The sequence below is a fragment of the Phyllosticta citribraziliensis genome, assembly GCF_038025025.1.
Source record: "Phyllosticta citribraziliensis strain CPC 17464 chromosome Unknown J3D65scaffold_2, whole genome shotgun sequence".
Classification (NCBI taxonomy): domain Eukaryota; kingdom Fungi; phylum Ascomycota; class Dothideomycetes; order Botryosphaeriales; family Phyllostictaceae; genus Phyllosticta; species Phyllosticta citribraziliensis.
Window position 1 is genome coordinate 1,709,383 of NW_027117339.1, and position 15,204 is coordinate 1,724,586.

A 15,204-nucleotide genomic window follows, 5' to 3' on the forward strand; every position below is an offset into this window, starting at 1 on the left:
CCTCTCGGCTACTCGTATTGATCCCATCTTGGATCCGCGCAGCTTCGACAAGCCCTAAGCTCCATCATGATGCAGTCTACGTGCAAATCATGGAAAGACATCTGGCTTACTGCGAGATCGGACCCCCGAGAGAGAGACTGCACCTCTGCGCGAATGCAGTCGCATCGTCATTTGGCTTTGATGGAGTAGAACAATGAGCTTGGAGCTGCGATTGGCATCGCAACCTGAGATTATATGCAAGCCGGCTGCAACAATCGTCAACTTGGCTTTGTTCAAGGCTGAGGCTGTTGGGTTGGGCATGTGAGCTCATGCGGCCATGGCTGAGGATGCCCGAAGTTTAGCGAGGGGAACTCCCGGTCAGAACTCTGACAAGGCGCCGCCTCTTTGAGAAACTGATCTTTCGGATTCCGCAACCACTCCAGTCTATTGTCCACCGCTCGGTACTCCCGCACTCTCCCCCAACCTTGATCGCTATCCTTCTTTCTTTGGCTTCGCGTCTGGACTTCGAGTTCAGCTCAAAAACGACAAGATGCCTCCAAGCAAGTGGGGTACGTCACATATTCGGCCTGTCCTGATTTCTTGTCCGCTCCGAAGCGCGACTCCATTTTTGGCACTGCACCGTAGCTCTGGCTGACCGCGATTCTTCCAACAGACGATGAAAGCGAAGAGGACACCCCCGTCGTACCCGTTGCGCGCCGCAGCAAGTGGGATGACGAGGAGGAAGACGACGTACGCCCGCGCGCCCTACCTCCGATACTCGGACTGACCCTGCCCTAGGTTCTAGACTCCTGGGACGCCGAAGAGGACTCTGAAGTTGAACGGGAGAAGGCCAAGAAGGCCGAAGAGGCCAAGGCTAAGGCAGAGGCTGAAGCTAAAGCCAGCCATAAGAGCAAGGCCAAGAGAATCGAGGACCGCATCGCGGAGAACAGGAGGAGGAAGGAAGAGGCCGAAAATGCCTACGACAGCGACGACGATGAGGCCACTCGCCGCTTGAAGGCTCGCAAGAACGAAATGGACGCCGACCTTGCCGCTGCCGAGGATCTCTTTGGCGAAATGGACGTTGGCGACAGGCGGCCCCCCAAGAAGGATGATGAAGAGCTCTTTGGCGATGCTGCCTTCGGCAAGAAGCGCGGCACCAACAAGGCTATCACTCTCACCGACAAGTCCGATCCGACCAAGACTGTCGAGCTCTCCTCCCTGTCCATTTTCAACCCCACCACCAAGGACGAATTCCACAAGCTGCGCGAGACCCTGGTCCCTCTTCTCGTTGCAAACTCCAAGAAGCCTCAGTACGCCATCTTCCTGCAAGAGTTCTCCAAGCAAATCGCCAAGGACCTCCCAAGCGAGCAGATCAAGAAGATTGCCAGTGGAATGACTACGCTGTCGAACGAGAAGCTCAAGGAGGAGAAGGCCGCTGAGAAGGGCGGCAAGAAGAGCAAGGCTGCCAAGACCAAGGTCAACCTGAATGCGTCTCGCGATGTTGCGCACAAGCCCGACACCGCTACGTATGACGACGACTTTGGCGAGTAAGTTTTGACAGCTGCACGAAGAGTCTTGAGTTGTGCTGACAAGCCACAGTGACGATTTCATGTGAAGTTTCTCAAAATAGATGTAACTTCTCAACTTTCCACAAACGGCTTCACCGCGCCGCTGGGACCAACAGAAAGGCGCCAGACATCCCAACCGCAAGCCGCACGGCTGTCTCCTTGCAAGTTCCCATTTACAACAAAGATGGCTTCCATCCAAAGCCGCCAACCAATCACGAGGAAGGCTGTTCCGCGGCCCGGGGTTGGGTGCCAGGGAATAAACAACTCGAATAGCCGTTTTTGTGGCGAGGCGTCGCGATGGACAGTTATTGCATTTCACGTGGCGTCTTAATCTAGGATACCTACGGTTGCACGCTCCACTTTTCAAGTCATTATGTTGAAGTTGAAGGCTCGCTGTAGACAAAGTGCGGCGCTTGTGATGCATTCTCTCATCTCTCCACTCTTTCGGCCGGCCTTTGCTCCTCCTGTCTTGTGGTTGCATTCCCCTGATGGATATCGTTAGAGCAGACTCACTGCCTGTGTCCGCTGATCCTAGTCCTTGGTGTCACATGGACAAAATCAAAACTGTAACTCCTGAGCGCCTGTCGCCACACTTTTTGACAACCCAATGTGCACCCAACGCCTTGTAAATGCCGATTTTGCGCTTCCCGTTGAACATCACCAGACGTGACCGTAATCCAGAGAGGTAGTCGTGGACTATGAGACATGTGCGTTTATTTCTCAGGGGCGTCGGGGAGTCTCTCAATCACGTACTTCCCGCGGGCCACCGACATGATGGGTACACCGGGGATTTTGCGGATTCGGCGCTTGAGGTCGCGGTCGTTGGTCGCCACAATGTAGACCTTGTGTTTCTGCACTCGATCGACGATGCCTCGGACAAGTTAGTAGGTGAGGGCATCTCGTGGACCACGAGCACTTACAATCGTCTGCATAGACTCCCTTGTGGTCGCATTCCAGCCTCTCCCAGCGCTCGTCGCGAGCAATCCTGAGCGCTATGCGGTACTTGGTTCCCAATTTCTCCAATTCGGCCATGACGCAGGAGGTGATGATTGGCGTGCACTTTGCGTAGAGGCAGTCCATCATAGCGGGGAGGAGCTCCAGCTTGCGCTGGACGGTGTGGGATAAAAAGTTCTGCAGGTAATTAGCAGGCGCACAAGACTCAAAACATGGGGAAAGCCTTACAGTGTCGACGAGAACATTGTAAGGAGGCACTAGAGCCGTGTTGTACTGGAAGAACAGAGATGATGAGACTTGAGGGACCTCGCGCACGACGTCGTCTCTCTTCTTTTGGGCGTCGGCAGCGTCGGCGGCGACCTGGTTCTTTTTGAGACGAGCATCGCGCTGGCCAATGACGCGCTTGGTCTGGGCAAACTTGCGGGTGCGCTTCTGGATACCCATGGCGTCTAGGTAGAGTGCAAATGGTGAGTGTAGGTAGCGTGGACGACTTTCTTGAGCCCGGACTTTGCGAAAGGCTGTAATCTAATCTTATCTTACTCGCATCGCCGGACAATGAGCGAGTCGGGGCCGAAGCGCGGTCGCCTGGGCAGCTGGGCAGCGGTGGCTGGAGAGAGTGCTCGGTTCGCAGTGCGCCCAGCCGCTATTCTTAGGTTGCGGAGCGGCACCCCCCTTGCTGATCACAGCCATGCCGGCCATTCGACCTGGAGAAGCACCACATCGTCAGGTCAATCTGCGCTCCAGGTCTTGTCCCACTCACTGACGCTGCCTGCATCCGCCCGTCACTCCAGTCTGCTCGTGCGTCTGCCCTGCATACAGTGCTCTTACCCATACCGAACACCTCTGCGACTACGGAAATCTTCAGGACGCTTCCGTGGTCGCGTTGGGCCTCGCGCTAGCCTGGGAGCCGCCCTAACTCTGAATATCCCGGCCGAATACAAAGAACTCCCGCCGTGCATCGCATCTCTTCCCCTCCTCGCCGCCGGCTCAGCTCGTCGTACCACGTCGCCTGTCGTTCGTTTGGGCTTGGTCTCATTCCAGTCCCGCCGCCATCTGACCTGACGCCCATCTTGTCTTCCACGACTCCTTCTTCACCTCTACTACTCCTCACTCTTCCAGCGACGCTCTTCATCAACGCCCTCGGGCTGCCAAGTCGCCCAACATGCGGTTCGTCGCAGATCATGTCGCTGCACTCTTCCGGCATGTTAACGTGTCACAGGGCTTTTCTCCACTCCCTACTTCTCCTGCTGACATTGGTTGCTTTTGCCTTCGCCCAAGGCCCAACCTCGACTGGGACGACGGCTACTGGCGCAACCACCACAGGAGGAACCAGAACAGCGGAGACGACAACGGCTGCAACGAGCGCAACTGGTACCACGACGTCTGAAGAAAGCAGTGCGACCAGGACTGCCACCTCGAAAACAGACTCCAAGTCGACCGATACTGCGACCTCGTCGTACAGGCCGTCCGACCTGCCAACCCTTGCCGGCGCTAGCATCCCAACCATCACTGTGCCGAATCTGGCAAATGCCCCGTTCATGCAAAAGTCGGATTATCCAGAGGGTACTGTGTTCATTGCGGTTGGCGCCATATTAGGCCTCTTTGCCGCCACAATTCTGGCCTGGCGTGGAATGTTGGCATGGTCTCTCCACAGAAGCGTCAAAAAGGCAGCCGTGGCACACAGTGTCACAGACAGCAAAACTATGCGCGGACCTACGAGCACGCTCTACAACGGCAAAGGCAATGGAACCTCCTACAACCCGGTCAGCGGAGGCAGTGCGCTCAATCTCGGAGACATGAAGTCCAACAAGGCCAGCGGATTAGAAAAGACGCGCATGGTCCCATCAGAGGCGTCCTTATTCTTTTCTCCAACAGCTGATGGCCCAACTCGCACCAACGGCGCAAACCGAAGCTCAGCCTACCTGCCTTCAGGCTACTACAACTCAGGACATCGAGACAGCAGCGCGCCGCGCACCCATTCGGCACTGGGCACCCCCCGCGTCCCGTCCCACTACTTTACTCCCTCTCCACCAGAATCACCTGGCCTGCCTCCTACGTCGCGCGATGGACCGCCTCAAGAGCCGCGCTCGCCGCTCGGTGGCAGTCCTTACCTCTATGGTCAACCTTTCCATGGTAGCCACGGCACCGCCGGCCTTGGCTTGTCGTCGAGCTCACTCAATCTCGCAGCCCCCCGCCAAGGTCGAACACCTAGCGCGTACCTCGAAGACCTCTTCGAGGGTTCCCCTGGTGTTCCCCCGGGTGGAACTGGAACTACTGCAAGCGGAAGTCCTTACAGACAGAGTGCACGCAGGCATAGCCGACACAGGTCGAGTTCCAGCCGGCGGTAGGCCTTGAGCTTTGCGATGTACCTTTTACGCGGCCCTTTGTGACTCAGCATGCAAGCACGCCGACGCGTCATTGGTCGACTCTTTTTTTTTTTTTTTTCCTCTCCTTTCCGTCTACTGCATTAGAGGATGCGGTACATCAGACCCCTACTCGCATCAGTCTGCGATCGAGATCATCGGAACATGACCGGTCTGGAGGGACGTGAGTCTTACGATGTTTACTGTGCTCATTCCATCCTCCTTCACGAAATTCGCTGCATTCCAACGGTCTGGCGGGATGATTGCGTCTGCTCGCATTTTAGACGACTCACCTTGTGACATTTTGTCGTGTTGGCGCGACTCAATGTAATTTTTCGATCTGCACCTCTTGTTTCCATCTTTCCTCGGTTCCCCTGATTTCATGACTATATGGACTACTGGCGACGTGGTGCAACATTCCGGGGGATTTTATGGTACGCAAACCACTCACCCTATTTTCTTTTCTCGCCCCTTCGAAATGTCGAGGAAGCGCCTGCTCGCCTGCTCTCTTCTTTAATGATTTGGTTTGGCTTGCCGTGACACTTCGAAAGAGACATTTTTGGCTGTCACAACAACATTTGTATATAGCGCCTTCGCGTACACAGATATGGCTAGGGCCAAGAGCAATGGCTGAGTAAACGGCCATGGTGGCTAGCAATGGCATAATTTTGCAACTGATTTGGAGGATAGGATTTGGAAACTTACTTCATGCTCTACTCTAGCCAGCTCTTCGTAGTAATCTGGGTGCACCTTCCTTTACCTCTGCGCCAAGCGGTCAAAGTTTTACCATGATTTTCACTCCTCGTCAGTTGTGGTCATTCCATTGTCGATGCTACAGGTGGAGAGTTGGGTAGGTGTGGCTCCACACTTGGGCGTCGAGAATATGCAGGTGGTAACCTGATCGGTGGAATTGCAAACAACGAGAATGGGCGCAGAGACTGTAGCTCTAGACTTGGTTTTCAGCCAAGGAGCGCTCGAGGCGTTGAGTGACGGGTCGACGCGTGGAAGTACTCCTCAGAGCATGACACGTTGAAGGTGAATGTAGTGAGAACTGAAGAAGATGATGAATTGATTCTGATTCAGGGCGACGCGGAATGGGCGTCTCTCTCATTAGCACACGTGGCGGAGCGCCATGTGATTGGAGGCAGGCGCGTATCAAGTCTCTTTGGCCCCCCACCACGATTCCGACCGCCCGCATGACGCATACCTGGATTCACCGCAGGTCCTATATCACTCCTGCGCTCCCCTCTTCTCGCACGGCATCAAAGCTTCTGAACAGGTGTCGTTCAGGCACCGTCAACTCGCCAGACAAGCAAAGCCGCGCTTCTCCTCCACCGGCCTCGCGTGGCTTGCCCTCGAAGAAAGGAAGTTCGAGGTCCAGAACCACCCGGCCGCCGTCTGTCACAGGGAACAAGCAAGCAATAAAATAAACAACATCCACCTGTAAAGCCATCTGGTCCCAAGCAACCTGTCAAATTCAACTCTTGCCATTCCTTCATTTGCCTCCTGACCTGACTGACTTTGACTGCGCGGCGTTGCTTAATCTAGAGGCACAGCCACTGCTGCTTTAGTCTTCCAGTCCGCTTGCACTACCACCACCAGTGGCGTCCACCACATGGTCCAAGAACATTCTCCATCAGTCGCCCACTTTTGCTGCTCCTGTCAATCTACTACTCTTGTCCCCTTCTCCGCTTTTGTCTTTTCCCAAAATCACGCCTGTAACCACGTAAGCCTGAGTTTCTGGCTTTCCTGCAGCAACTGACATTTTCAAATTAGTGCGGATTCATTTCCACAGGCCTGGGAAACGCACCACCGAGTCCAGAGTCCGGAGAGCAAAAGAAAGAACAGCACAGCATGACGCAACAGGAAGATCTTGCTGCGCTCTTCAACCAGAGGCTGAACATCTCCAATTTTTCTCCCGCTCCCCAGGCTTCTGCGGCAGTCGAGCCAGGATCACAGCCACAATCGGAACAGGGGCAACCGCCGCAGCAGCCAGAGTACCTCGAGCAGGAAGCTACCCAAGACATTGTTTCCCCTCAACCCATCATCTACGCCTCTACGCATTATACCCACACGTCCCATGTCCCGCGCGCATCCTCAGAGCCTACTCCTAGCACTTCCGCCCCAGGTTCTTCTTCCGCAGCAGCAACCTCCCACAGCCATTCTGCGGATGACAGCGAAACCTTCCAGCGCCACAGCATTGACCCGTCAGCTCTCTCGCCCGGCCAAGTCAGCCTTTTCCGCGCCGCTTCTCCGGACCAGCAATTGCGCCTGCTTGAGCTTTGGCGCATCACCTTGCCTACTGCCGACGATGGCATTTGGACCAATGCGACAAGCCTGGAGCAGGAGGAGTCCCTCGCGCGCGAACGCTACGACCGGATGATCGAGGAAAGACGCACCGGCCGAGCTTTGGGTCAAATGCTGCCGCACCCTTTTGCGGCGCAGAGACAGCAGCAGCAGCAGCAGCAGCAGCAAGCGAGCTTCCAAGAGTTGTGGGAGCAGCGAGGCGCGAGCTCGCCGCAGGGGCAGCAGAACCCGAGTCTGACTTATAGCCACGAGGCGCCACACTGCCAGTACCAGCATCAGCAGCCACAACAACAGTGGCAGGTTGGAGCCGGTGACATGGACATGACTGACGACGACGGCACGTCTGTATCCATCATGTCCTCGCCCCGCAGCATCGCCTCGCCGCTGCCCGTCCAAGTGCAGAATCACTACAACAGCAGCGTTGGCGTTGGCGCCAACATGAACCACGGCCTGCAGTATCAGCAATTTCCATTGAACGCGGCGGCGCAGCAGCAGCAGCAGCAGCACACCACCCACTCCAATGCCGAGCCCTACATGCTTTCTGGCTACGAGATGCTGTCCAAGCGCGAGTACGATGAGGGACTCGCAGCCAAGGAATCATACACGCAGAGCACAGATCCGGTCTACAAGGCGGCAGTTGAGAACCAGTATGGAGCTTTTCAAGCTGTAAGGGAGTATGACGGCGACATGGGTTGGTTCGATGACCACATGGCCATGTGAGTGGGCTAGTGTGTGAGGCAGATTAGCGTTTGGTCCGTAGCTTGAGCCTTGGGGCTTTCCCCAGTCTTCATTGTCTTTTGTGGGGATAGATTCCGCTGGCAGACTGTGGTTTCATTTAAAGGGGGCTTGATGGGCATGGCGACTGTTTCCATTTTTCCAGTGATACCTATATTTGCGGCCGCAAGCTGAATATTAGGCGGGTCATTTTCTTGTCATGATTTGGTGTTATTCTTGCTTCGCTTGTTAGCAAGCTTCTCTTTCATGCTGTACCTGTTCTCTCCTATGCCTGAGAAAATGTCTAGTTCAAGGTGATCATTATGAACCTGCTCCACTTCAAGCCATGGATGAACCGTAACACCTGTTGCACGGGCTTTCGATTCTGAAAGCCCCTTCCGTAACCTCCAAATGCAAGCGCCTTGCTTTACGCTTAGCTTAGTCTTGCCTGCCCTTCAACAGCCTCTTGGTCACCTTGTCCTTCTCGATGATGTACACGTGTGCACCCCAGCCAGACAATGCATCTCTGTCGACGGCATTGAGAAGCGCCTGCGAAACCGTCTCGAAGAGATCCTCCGGACCCTGAACGCCATTCTGTTAGCCTTGTTTGCGTCATATCGTTCCAAGTTGACCCAACTCACCAGATCCGGCTCCCACAAGCCCTCGCATGTTCCAAAGAGCTGGTCGCTCGCCGTGCCGCTCACGATAAAGTCCTTGGCGAAATCAATGCACCCAATGCTGTCGAATCCGCAGATGAACGGCTTTCCGGTGGTGTGGTTGATGCCGGCGATGACGGGGCTGACAAAGTAAGGGCCGAAGCGGCGCTCATAGAGCGTCGACGAGACGAGGTTGGCCATGGTCTGCGGCGAGATTTGGCGCTCCTCGCGCAGGCGGTACATGTTGACTTTGTAGCGGAAGAGGTCGGAGACGGTCGACACGTCGGTGGCGAGTCCCGTGAGGCCCAGGTACACGGAGCCGTAGTTGAAGACCTTGGGGAAGTTGTTGGATACCGTCAGGGCTTGCATGCCTAGCCGCAGGTCGCAGGCGATGGCCACGCAGTCTTTGCCCACCATCGCGACACAGGCGCCGCCGTCTGGTAGGGAATAGCCGTTAGAAAGCTGCGCGTTATTGGTGTGTGTGGGACGTACTTATGCTGAAGGGAGACGACTGCGTCGTGTTAGTTGTAGCTTGAGGACATGGCCGTGTGGGGAGCTTACCATGGCTGTGTCGCTGGCGTGACGCGGAGTCTAAGAGACGAGAAGCTGAGGGGAATGGCTGAGGAGCGAGAGAGCAGTGGGTAAGAGGGTTGGGATGGGAGGAGAGGATGCTGGGTCGGATGTTGTCGTTGGTGATGTGGTCGAGCAGGCAGCTCGTTAGTACGCGGCGAGATGGAGGTGGGTAACGGAAGCTGGAGCTGGCTGGGTTGGCCGCGCACGGGCCGCCTCGAACTGCCCGGCGCCGCGGCGCATCACTGCATTTCAAGATGTATCAATTCGCAGCACCCTCTTCACCCAACACCCCCACGCCCTTTGCCCGCCATGGCGTCGTCTACGCCCCAGAAATATATCGAACTAGCCAAAACGCTACCTCCGCGCCTGCTCCGATTCTTCCAAAGATATCCTCCTCCAGAGGAAACGCTCGCCGTGCCTCTTCCTGGTCCCAAACCATGGCCACCCCCACCACCACCTCAACTGTCTTACCACAACCCTTTCCTGCCGCGATTCAACACCGTCACCCAGCGCTGGCAAGGACCCGTCTTCTCGCTTCGTCGCCAGGCTGAACTGTGCAAAATGGCCGTCAGGTACGGCGTCGAAGACCTGCTTCCCTACTCGAGGAAAAAGCCGAGCGAGCGCAGAAAGCGCGCAAACCTGCGTGAGGTGGAGACCGGTGTTGATGGCCGCAAGGTCAAGGGTCACGCTTGGGAGCGCGGCCTCAAGAGCAAGTTGGACAAGAGGAGAGAGGCCATGATGAATATGCCGGCTATGATTCAAGAATGGAAGCTGGTATGCTTGCTGGTGCTGCTATACCTGTTGGACGTGAAGCTGACGACTGTAACAGCGTGGTCATGGCAAGGGCTGGACAAAGTGGCCGAAATAAGGGACTGGATTGCCTTTTGGCAATATTTCTTGAGCCGGTGGAATCGCGCACCATGGCTGGGAATTCGCCATGTCCTTCTCTCTTGGTGGATAAGGAGACCAATCTCGAAAAATTCCATGCATTGCGCTGAGTGGGTACGGCAAAGAGTGATCTACTCTGGCGTTGGAGGGATGGGTGCGCAGGATATTGTAAAATCTGAGAGCAGAATTGGCTCTCTTTCAATTCTTATGGAATTTCCACTCGTATTCAAGCGTGACTTGCTCAACCTGCAAGCCTTGCAGAGCAATCTCAAACTGTCCTCGACGGTCTTGGTGACTTCGATCTTTCGTCTAAACCTGAGGTGGCAGCACGGAGCGGACTGACCAATCGCGCCAAGCCGTCATCGCCAACCGCCGCTGAGCATCTACGCTACCCGTACCCGTACCTCCACCATCTTCTACGATTACACACTTAGAGACCATTCGCAAAGATGGAGATCGATTCGAACGGTGCTGTACCTCCCCCGCCTCCGCCCGACGACAGTCTTCCTCCCCCGCCTCCTCCAACAGACATCGCACCACCACCTCCGCCAACCGTTCCTCCGCCTGGCGATGTCCCTCCGCCACCACCTCCGACGGAATCTCTCGAACCAGATCTCGCACCAGCGCTGCCCAAGAAGAAAGGATGGGGAGCACCCAAGCCAAAGAAGGATCCGCTCAGTATCGAGGAAATCCTCAAGAAGAAGAGAGAGGCCGATGCGGCAGCCGCCAAAGTAAGTGTAACGCGCTCAAAGCTTGACCCGTTCTATATTGTTTACAAGGCATATATAGTGCAACTACACACCGCTGTTCATATAACTAACACATATACTTGCAGCCCAAGTTCCTGAGTAAAGCCCAGCGGGAAAAGCTGGCGCTCGAGAAACGACAAAAGGAAGCCGAAGAGCAGAAGCGTCGCGAGACCGATCGTGAAGGCTTCACCAATGGCCCCACGAATGGCCCCGTACGGAATGGCTCCAAGATAAATGGCGTCAATGGCCACGCGAAATCTGCCATCCCGACAGGCCCAAGAGCCATGAGGGATCATCTTCCAAACAAGGGCCGCGACATGCCACCCCCACCGCTACCCAAGCCGGCCGCAGCTACGAAGAACGTAGAAAAGCCTGGAGACAAGAGACAAACCCCCGAGGATGCGGAGGCCGCCTTGATCAGACAACGGTATATGGGTGCCGAGCAAAACTTGTCCACATTTTCGGCGAAGAAGAAGCGCAAGCGCACGACGGAAAAGAAGTTCAACTTTGAGTGGAATGCCGAGGAGGACACTAGCACTGATTATAACCCGCTGTATCAGTCACGGCAAGAGGCAGGCTTCTTTGGCAGAGGTCGTTTGGGAGGCTTTTCGGACGATGTGGTCGACAGCGCAACCAAACGCTACACCCAAGCGTTGATGGAGCGAGACAAGGAGGCAGGGTCGGCACGCGCGGCTGAGATCTTTGAAATGGAAAGGAGAAGAAAAGAAGAGAATGGACGTGCCGCTCTGGAGATGCACTGGAGCGAAAAGAGACTGGACCAGATGCGCGAAAGAGATTGGCGTATCTTCAAAGAAGACTTCAACATCAGCACCAAGGGCGGCTCAATCCCTAATCCCATGCGCTCGTGGGAGGAGTCTGGCCTGCCAAAGCGTCTACTCGACATCATCAGAGACGTGGGCTACCTCGAGCCATCTCCTATCCAGCGCGCCGCCATTCCTATCGCCCTGGGGTCCCGCGACCTCATCGGTGTTGCTGTCACTGGTTCCGGTAAAACGGCAGCTTTCCTCCTTCCTCTGCTTGTTTATATTTCTGAGCTTCCTCCCTTGAACGAATTCACCAAGAACGACGGTCCCTATGCCATCATTCTGGCACCTACTCGCGAGTTGGCTCAGCAGATCGAAATCGAGGCCAAGAAGTTTGCTCAGCCTCTTGGATTTACCTGTGTTTCCATCGTCGGTGGTCACTCGATCGAAGAGCAAGCTTTCAACATGCGGGACGGCGCCGAAATCATCATTGCCACCCCTGGTCGTCTCGTCGACTGTATCGAACGGCGTGTCCTGGTCCTCAGCCAATGCTGCTACATAATCATGGATGAAGCAGACCGCATGATTGACCTGGGCTTTGAGGAGCCCGTCAACAAGATCCTCGACGCCCTCCCCGTGGGCAACGAGAAACCCGACACGGACGAGGCTGAAAACACTACCGCCATGTCGCAGCATCTCGGCGGCAAAGACCGCTACCGCCAAACAATGATGTACACGGCAACCATGCCGCCGGCAGTCGAGCGCATCGCGCGCAAATACCTGCGGCGCCCAGCTATCGTGACCATCGGCAACGTTGGCGAAGCCGTCGAGACGGTCGAACAGCGGGTCGAATTCGTGTCGGGCGAAGACAAGCGCAAGAAGCGGCTGCAAGAGATCCTGTCCAGCGGAGAATTCACGCCGCCCATCATCGTCTTCGTCAACATCAAGCGCAACTGCGACGCCGTGGCGCGCGACATCAAGCACATGGGCTTCTCGGCCGTCACGCTGCACGGCTCCAAGACACAGGAGCAGCGCGAGGCTGCCCTCGCCAGCCTGCGCTCCAACACTGTCGACGTCCTCGTCGCCACCGACCTTGCTGGCCGTGGTATCGATGTGCCCGACGTCAGTCTCGTCGTCAACTTCAACATGGCTAGCAACATTGAGAGCTACACGCATCGCATCGGTCGTACTGGTCGTGCTGGCAAGAGCGGTGTGGCCATCACCTTCCTGGGCAGTGAGGACACAGACGTTATGTACGTTGCCCCTATTGTACTTGCTTTTGCAATCCAAATGCTGACTTGTCGCCTAGGTACGATCTCAAACAGATGCTCAGCAAGTCGTCCATTTCGCGCGTGCCCGAGGAGCTGCGTAAGCATGAGGCAGCGCAGCAAAAGCGGACGAAGGGCCAGCCCAAGATTGAGGACAGCGGTGGCTTTGGTGGCAAGGGGGGCGGGTTGAAGTAAAGTTGCGGTGCGGAGTTGAGCTGGATAGATGGTCAAATGAATCGGAAAATAGTTGACACATCAGTGCTGGCAACAACCATCGATCGTGTGAATTTCGTGCATTCGTTCCATTTTCACACCTTTGGCCTCGTGTCAATCCACGTAAAATCAAATGCGATATTGGTAACAGTAGCACCGTGGCGCCAGCTCGCCTACTCGCGCTCTATCGTCGTTGCTGTTCATTTTTGTCCCCCTCCCCCAGAGGCCTTGACAGCTCTGAATGCGATCCTCATTCCGGCCACCTGACTGCCTGCCTACCTACCATCAATCACGGACGTCACCGGTGAGCTTTTCAGAAAAGGAAACCATTTTCAGTCCGCTTGTCCTGGGAAATCCACCCAAAGATGAAACCTGACCGAAGATGCCCGCGGCGACGATGGCGACGACGAAAAACGACTCTAGCCTGTTTGTGAAACCTTGAACTCCAAGCTTATTCTTCCGCCTCGGTAGCAACAGGCGCCGGCTGCTGCGGCTGCTGTTGCTGCTGCGGCTGCTGCTGCTGCTGCTGCTGCTGCTGCTGCGGCCTTCCGCCGCCCAGCCTCCTGCCACCCTGGGCGGGAGGGCCAGAGCCACCAGAAGCGGTTGCGGCAGCCTTGGTCTCAGCGTCTCGCAGCTCCTGCTCCTTCTGGATGATGAAGTTCTCCTTTTCCTGGCGGATGACGCCGAGGACGCCAGTCAGGCTGTTGCGCCACATGTCGAGGCGGGAGGCGACCTCGCGCCACTGGTTCTCGCCGAAGACGCGGTAGGTGGAGCGGTGGATCAGGAAGGTCTGGCTTTGCTGGGAAAGCTTGCCTTCGACGAGACCGGCGCGGATCACGTCGATGACCCACAGCTCGACTTCCTCGGCCGGAATCTGGAGAGCCTTGGAAATGTGCGCGTACGGGAGGGAGCGGGCCTGGTTGGTGGCGGCAAGCGAGGCGAGAGTCAACAGGCGAATCTTGCGGCTCAGGGCGTCGGCGTCGAGCGACTCGTTGGCGATGAAGTCGGGGTGCTCGTCATTGAAGTCGTTGAACTCCTCGAGGTGCTCCGAGGTGAAGATTTCGAGCAGCTCAAAGTGGACGGCATCCGACTTGCGCAGGGCTTGGATGCTGTCGAGCGCCGTCAGGTCCTGGAAGTCGAAGTGCGTCGGGTGCGTGAGGGCCGTCTTGAGTGCGCGGATGGACAGGTCGCGGGCTTCCTGCGTGCTGGATTGCTCGGATGCGATGGTGCGCAGCGCGCGAATCAGGTACTGGTAGGCAAGCTCGTCCTCGCCATTGTCCTGGGCCGACTCCGAGATTGCCAAAAACAGCTTGCGCTGCGCCTCCTCTTCCACGTCCCACTGTACAATCCACGAGTCGATGTTCTTCAGCTGCTGCTTGAGGGACTCGAAGTATGAAGACGACCGCACAACACGGAGCGCAGCCAGAAACACATGATATCTGCTCTCACTGTCCACCGGGAGGATGTTGAAGATGGTGGTCAAGACCGAAAGCGCAAGACCAGAGCTGTTGCTGGGAGACGTAGTGATGGGCTTGGTCAGGTTGTTGCAGATGGGCGGGAGGTAGACATTGCTGCTAGGCGATTGCCTTACGAGGTGAATCAAAAGGTTGTATGCCGCAACGAATTCTGGATTGAGATCGCTTGTCAGCTTCTGAGACGTTTCCAAATTCCATCTTGAAGCGCTCACCCTTTTCCGGCGCAGAGTTGAGGGCTGCACTCGCCGTGACCAGCTTCTTCAGCACCTCGTCCTTCTTGTTCTCCTCCAGCAGCTGGGCGACCTCGGACTGCACCGCCGAGCTCTCCTCGCCTTGCGACTTCCTCAGGGCGTCCTAAAGTTGCAGCACCGTGTCAGAGAGCAGATTCGACACCGATTGTGCCAAGACGATATTTCGTTGTCTTACGAGGTATTGTGCGAGTTCGTCAGCGAGCTCCTCGAAGGAACCCTCAATGAGGAGGGTGTTGGTCGGCGCCGGCATCGTGAGAAGTTTAGAGCGATGGGAATCGGCGTCGAGGAAAGGTTTGGGCGGGCGCGGGTCGAGGCAGAGAGGAATGTACTCGTGTGGTCGCTGCGGGCGCGTCGAGTTGTCGTCGTTGGACAGTGGGCTTTTCCGCCGAAAGGAATCGCTTATCGATAAGCAATTTCACAAAAACACGCCAGGCTGCATGCAGAATCAAGACAATCAACAACCCTAACTGGCTTTGTTAATG

At 56.1% G+C, this 15,204-nt stretch overlaps 8 protein-coding genes across 8 annotated transcripts; 5 read left to right on the forward strand and 3 right to left on the reverse strand.

Moving 5' to 3' along the window:
* The first annotated feature begins 415 nt into the window (after positions 1–415).
* On the forward strand, positions 416–1,941 carry J3D65DRAFT_220035 (eukaryotic translation initiation factor 3 subunit J). The gene is made up of 4 exons (XM_066794575.1): positions 416–548; positions 653–729; positions 778–1,526; positions 1,579–1,941. The coding sequence occupies exons 1-4, from the start codon at positions 530–532 to the stop codon at positions 1,592–1,594; spliced, it is 861 nt and encodes a 286-aa protein (XP_066658834.1). The 5' UTR covers positions 416–529; the 3' UTR covers positions 1,595–1,941.
* Positions 1,820–3,097, reverse strand: J3D65DRAFT_614174 (rRNA-processing protein FCF1). Its single transcript, XM_066799179.1, has 3 exons — positions 2,730–3,097; positions 2,468–2,678; positions 1,820–2,418 (listed from the first exon to the last, which is right to left on the reverse strand). The coding sequence occupies exons 1-3, from the start codon at positions 2,943–2,945 to the stop codon at positions 2,261–2,263; spliced, it is 585 nt and encodes a 194-aa protein (XP_066658835.1). The 5' UTR covers positions 2,946–3,097; the 3' UTR covers positions 1,820–2,260.
* A 435-nt stretch (positions 3,098–3,532) lies between these two features.
* On the forward strand, positions 3,533–5,018 carry J3D65DRAFT_220078 (uncharacterized protein). The gene is made up of 2 exons (XM_066794576.1): positions 3,533–3,668; positions 3,721–5,018. Exons 1-2 carry the CDS (start codon positions 3,664–3,666, stop codon positions 4,847–4,849), a joined length of 1,134 nt encoding a protein of 377 aa, XP_066658836.1. The 5' UTR covers positions 3,533–3,663; the 3' UTR covers positions 4,850–5,018.
* Positions 5,019–6,070: 1,052 nt separating this feature from the next.
* J3D65DRAFT_614178 (uncharacterized protein) lies at positions 6,071–8,182 on the forward strand. Its single transcript, XM_066799180.1, has 2 exons — positions 6,071–6,590; positions 6,641–8,182. Exons 1-2 carry the CDS (start codon positions 6,480–6,482, stop codon positions 7,889–7,891), a joined length of 1,362 nt encoding a protein of 453 aa, XP_066658837.1. The 5' UTR covers positions 6,071–6,479; the 3' UTR covers positions 7,892–8,182.
* On the reverse strand, positions 8,024–9,265 carry J3D65DRAFT_614180 (proteasome subunit beta type-3). The gene is made up of 4 exons (XM_066799181.1): positions 9,103–9,265; positions 9,034–9,052; positions 8,527–8,978; positions 8,024–8,467 (listed from the first exon to the last, which is right to left on the reverse strand). The coding sequence occupies exons 1-4, from the start codon at positions 9,103–9,105 to the stop codon at positions 8,324–8,326; spliced, it is 618 nt and encodes a 205-aa protein (XP_066658838.1). The 5' UTR covers positions 9,106–9,265; the 3' UTR covers positions 8,024–8,323.
* Positions 9,266–9,376: 111 nt separating this feature from the next.
* J3D65DRAFT_674386 (mitochondrial 54S ribosomal protein mL59) lies at positions 9,377–10,280 on the forward strand. Its single transcript, XM_066803547.1, has 2 exons — positions 9,377–9,888; positions 9,944–10,280. Exons 1-2 carry the CDS (start codon positions 9,424–9,426, stop codon positions 9,980–9,982), a joined length of 504 nt encoding a protein of 167 aa, XP_066658839.1. The 5' UTR covers positions 9,377–9,423; the 3' UTR covers positions 9,983–10,280.
* Positions 10,281–10,385: 105 nt separating this feature from the next.
* On the forward strand, positions 10,386–13,134 carry J3D65DRAFT_614184 (pre-mRNA-splicing ATP-dependent RNA helicase prp28). Its single transcript, XM_066799182.1, has 3 exons — positions 10,386–10,733; positions 10,838–12,768; positions 12,825–13,134. The coding sequence occupies exons 1-3, from the start codon at positions 10,452–10,454 to the stop codon at positions 12,976–12,978; spliced, it is 2,367 nt and encodes a 788-aa protein (XP_066658840.1). The 5' UTR covers positions 10,386–10,451; the 3' UTR covers positions 12,979–13,134.
* J3D65DRAFT_614187 (uncharacterized protein) lies at positions 13,045–15,072 on the reverse strand. Its single transcript, XM_066799183.1, has 3 exons — positions 14,898–15,072; positions 14,684–14,825; positions 13,045–14,622 (listed from the first exon to the last, which is right to left on the reverse strand). Exons 1-3 carry the CDS (start codon positions 14,970–14,972, stop codon positions 13,448–13,450), a joined length of 1,392 nt encoding a protein of 463 aa, XP_066658841.1. The 5' UTR covers positions 14,973–15,072; the 3' UTR covers positions 13,045–13,447.
* Positions 15,073–15,204: the final 132 nt, after the last annotated feature.

Excerpts from the sequence above, each read along its gene's own strand:
- J3D65DRAFT_220035 (XM_066794575.1), top strand. Across the intron at positions 730-777 it reads ATGACGAGGAGGAAGACGAC|GTTCTAGACTCCTGGGACGC; the intron begins GTACGCCCGCGC and ends ACCCTGCCCTAG.
- J3D65DRAFT_614174 (XM_066799179.1), bottom strand. The coding sequence starts at position 2,945 with ATGGGTATCCAGAAGCGCACCCGCAAGTTTGCCCAGACCAAGCGCGTC. Across the intron at positions 2,679-2,729 it reads ACAATGTTCTCGTCGACACT|AACTTTTTATCCCACACCGT; the intron begins GTAAGGCTTTCC and ends AATTACCTGCAG. Across the intron at positions 2,419-2,467 it reads GGGAGTCTATGCAGACGATT|GCATCGTCGATCGAGTGCAG; the intron begins GTAAGTGCTCGT and ends AACTTGTCCGAG.
- J3D65DRAFT_614178 (XM_066799180.1), top strand. The coding sequence starts at position 6,480 with ATGGTCCAAGAACATTCTCCATCAGTCGCCCACTTTTGCTGCTCCTGT. Across the intron at positions 6,591-6,640 it reads AAAATCACGCCTGTAACCAC|TGCGGATTCATTTCCACAGG; the intron begins GTAAGCCTGAGT and ends TTTTCAAATTAG.
- J3D65DRAFT_614180 (XM_066799181.1), bottom strand. Across the intron at positions 8,468-8,526 it reads GCTTGTGGGAGCCGGATCTG|GGTCCGGAGGATCTCTTCGA; the intron begins GTGAGTTGGGTC and ends AATGGCGTTCAG.
- J3D65DRAFT_674386 (XM_066803547.1), top strand. The coding sequence starts at position 9,424 with ATGGCGTCGTCTACGCCCCAGAAATATATCGAACTAGCCAAAACGCTA. Across the intron at positions 9,889-9,943 it reads TGATTCAAGAATGGAAGCTG|CGTGGTCATGGCAAGGGCTG; the intron begins GTATGCTTGCTG and ends CGACTGTAACAG.
- J3D65DRAFT_614184 (XM_066799182.1), top strand. The coding sequence starts at position 10,452 with ATGGAGATCGATTCGAACGGTGCTGTACCTCCCCCGCCTCCGCCCGAC. Across the intron at positions 10,734-10,837 it reads CCGATGCGGCAGCCGCCAAA|CCCAAGTTCCTGAGTAAAGC; the intron begins GTAAGTGTAACG and ends ATATACTTGCAG. Across the intron at positions 12,769-12,824 it reads AGTGAGGACACAGACGTTAT|GTACGATCTCAAACAGATGC; the intron begins GTACGTTGCCCC and ends CTTGTCGCCTAG.
- J3D65DRAFT_614187 (XM_066799183.1), bottom strand. The coding sequence starts at position 14,972 with ATGCCGGCGCCGACCAACACCCTCCTCATTGAGGGTTCCTTCGAGGAG. Across the intron at positions 14,826-14,897 it reads ACGAACTCGCACAATACCTC|GACGCCCTGAGGAAGTCGCA; the intron begins GTAAGACAACGA and ends CTGCAACTTTAG. Across the intron at positions 14,623-14,683 it reads CAACTCTGCGCCGGAAAAGG|AATTCGTTGCGGCATACAAC; the intron begins GTGAGCGCTTCA and ends ATCTCAATCCAG.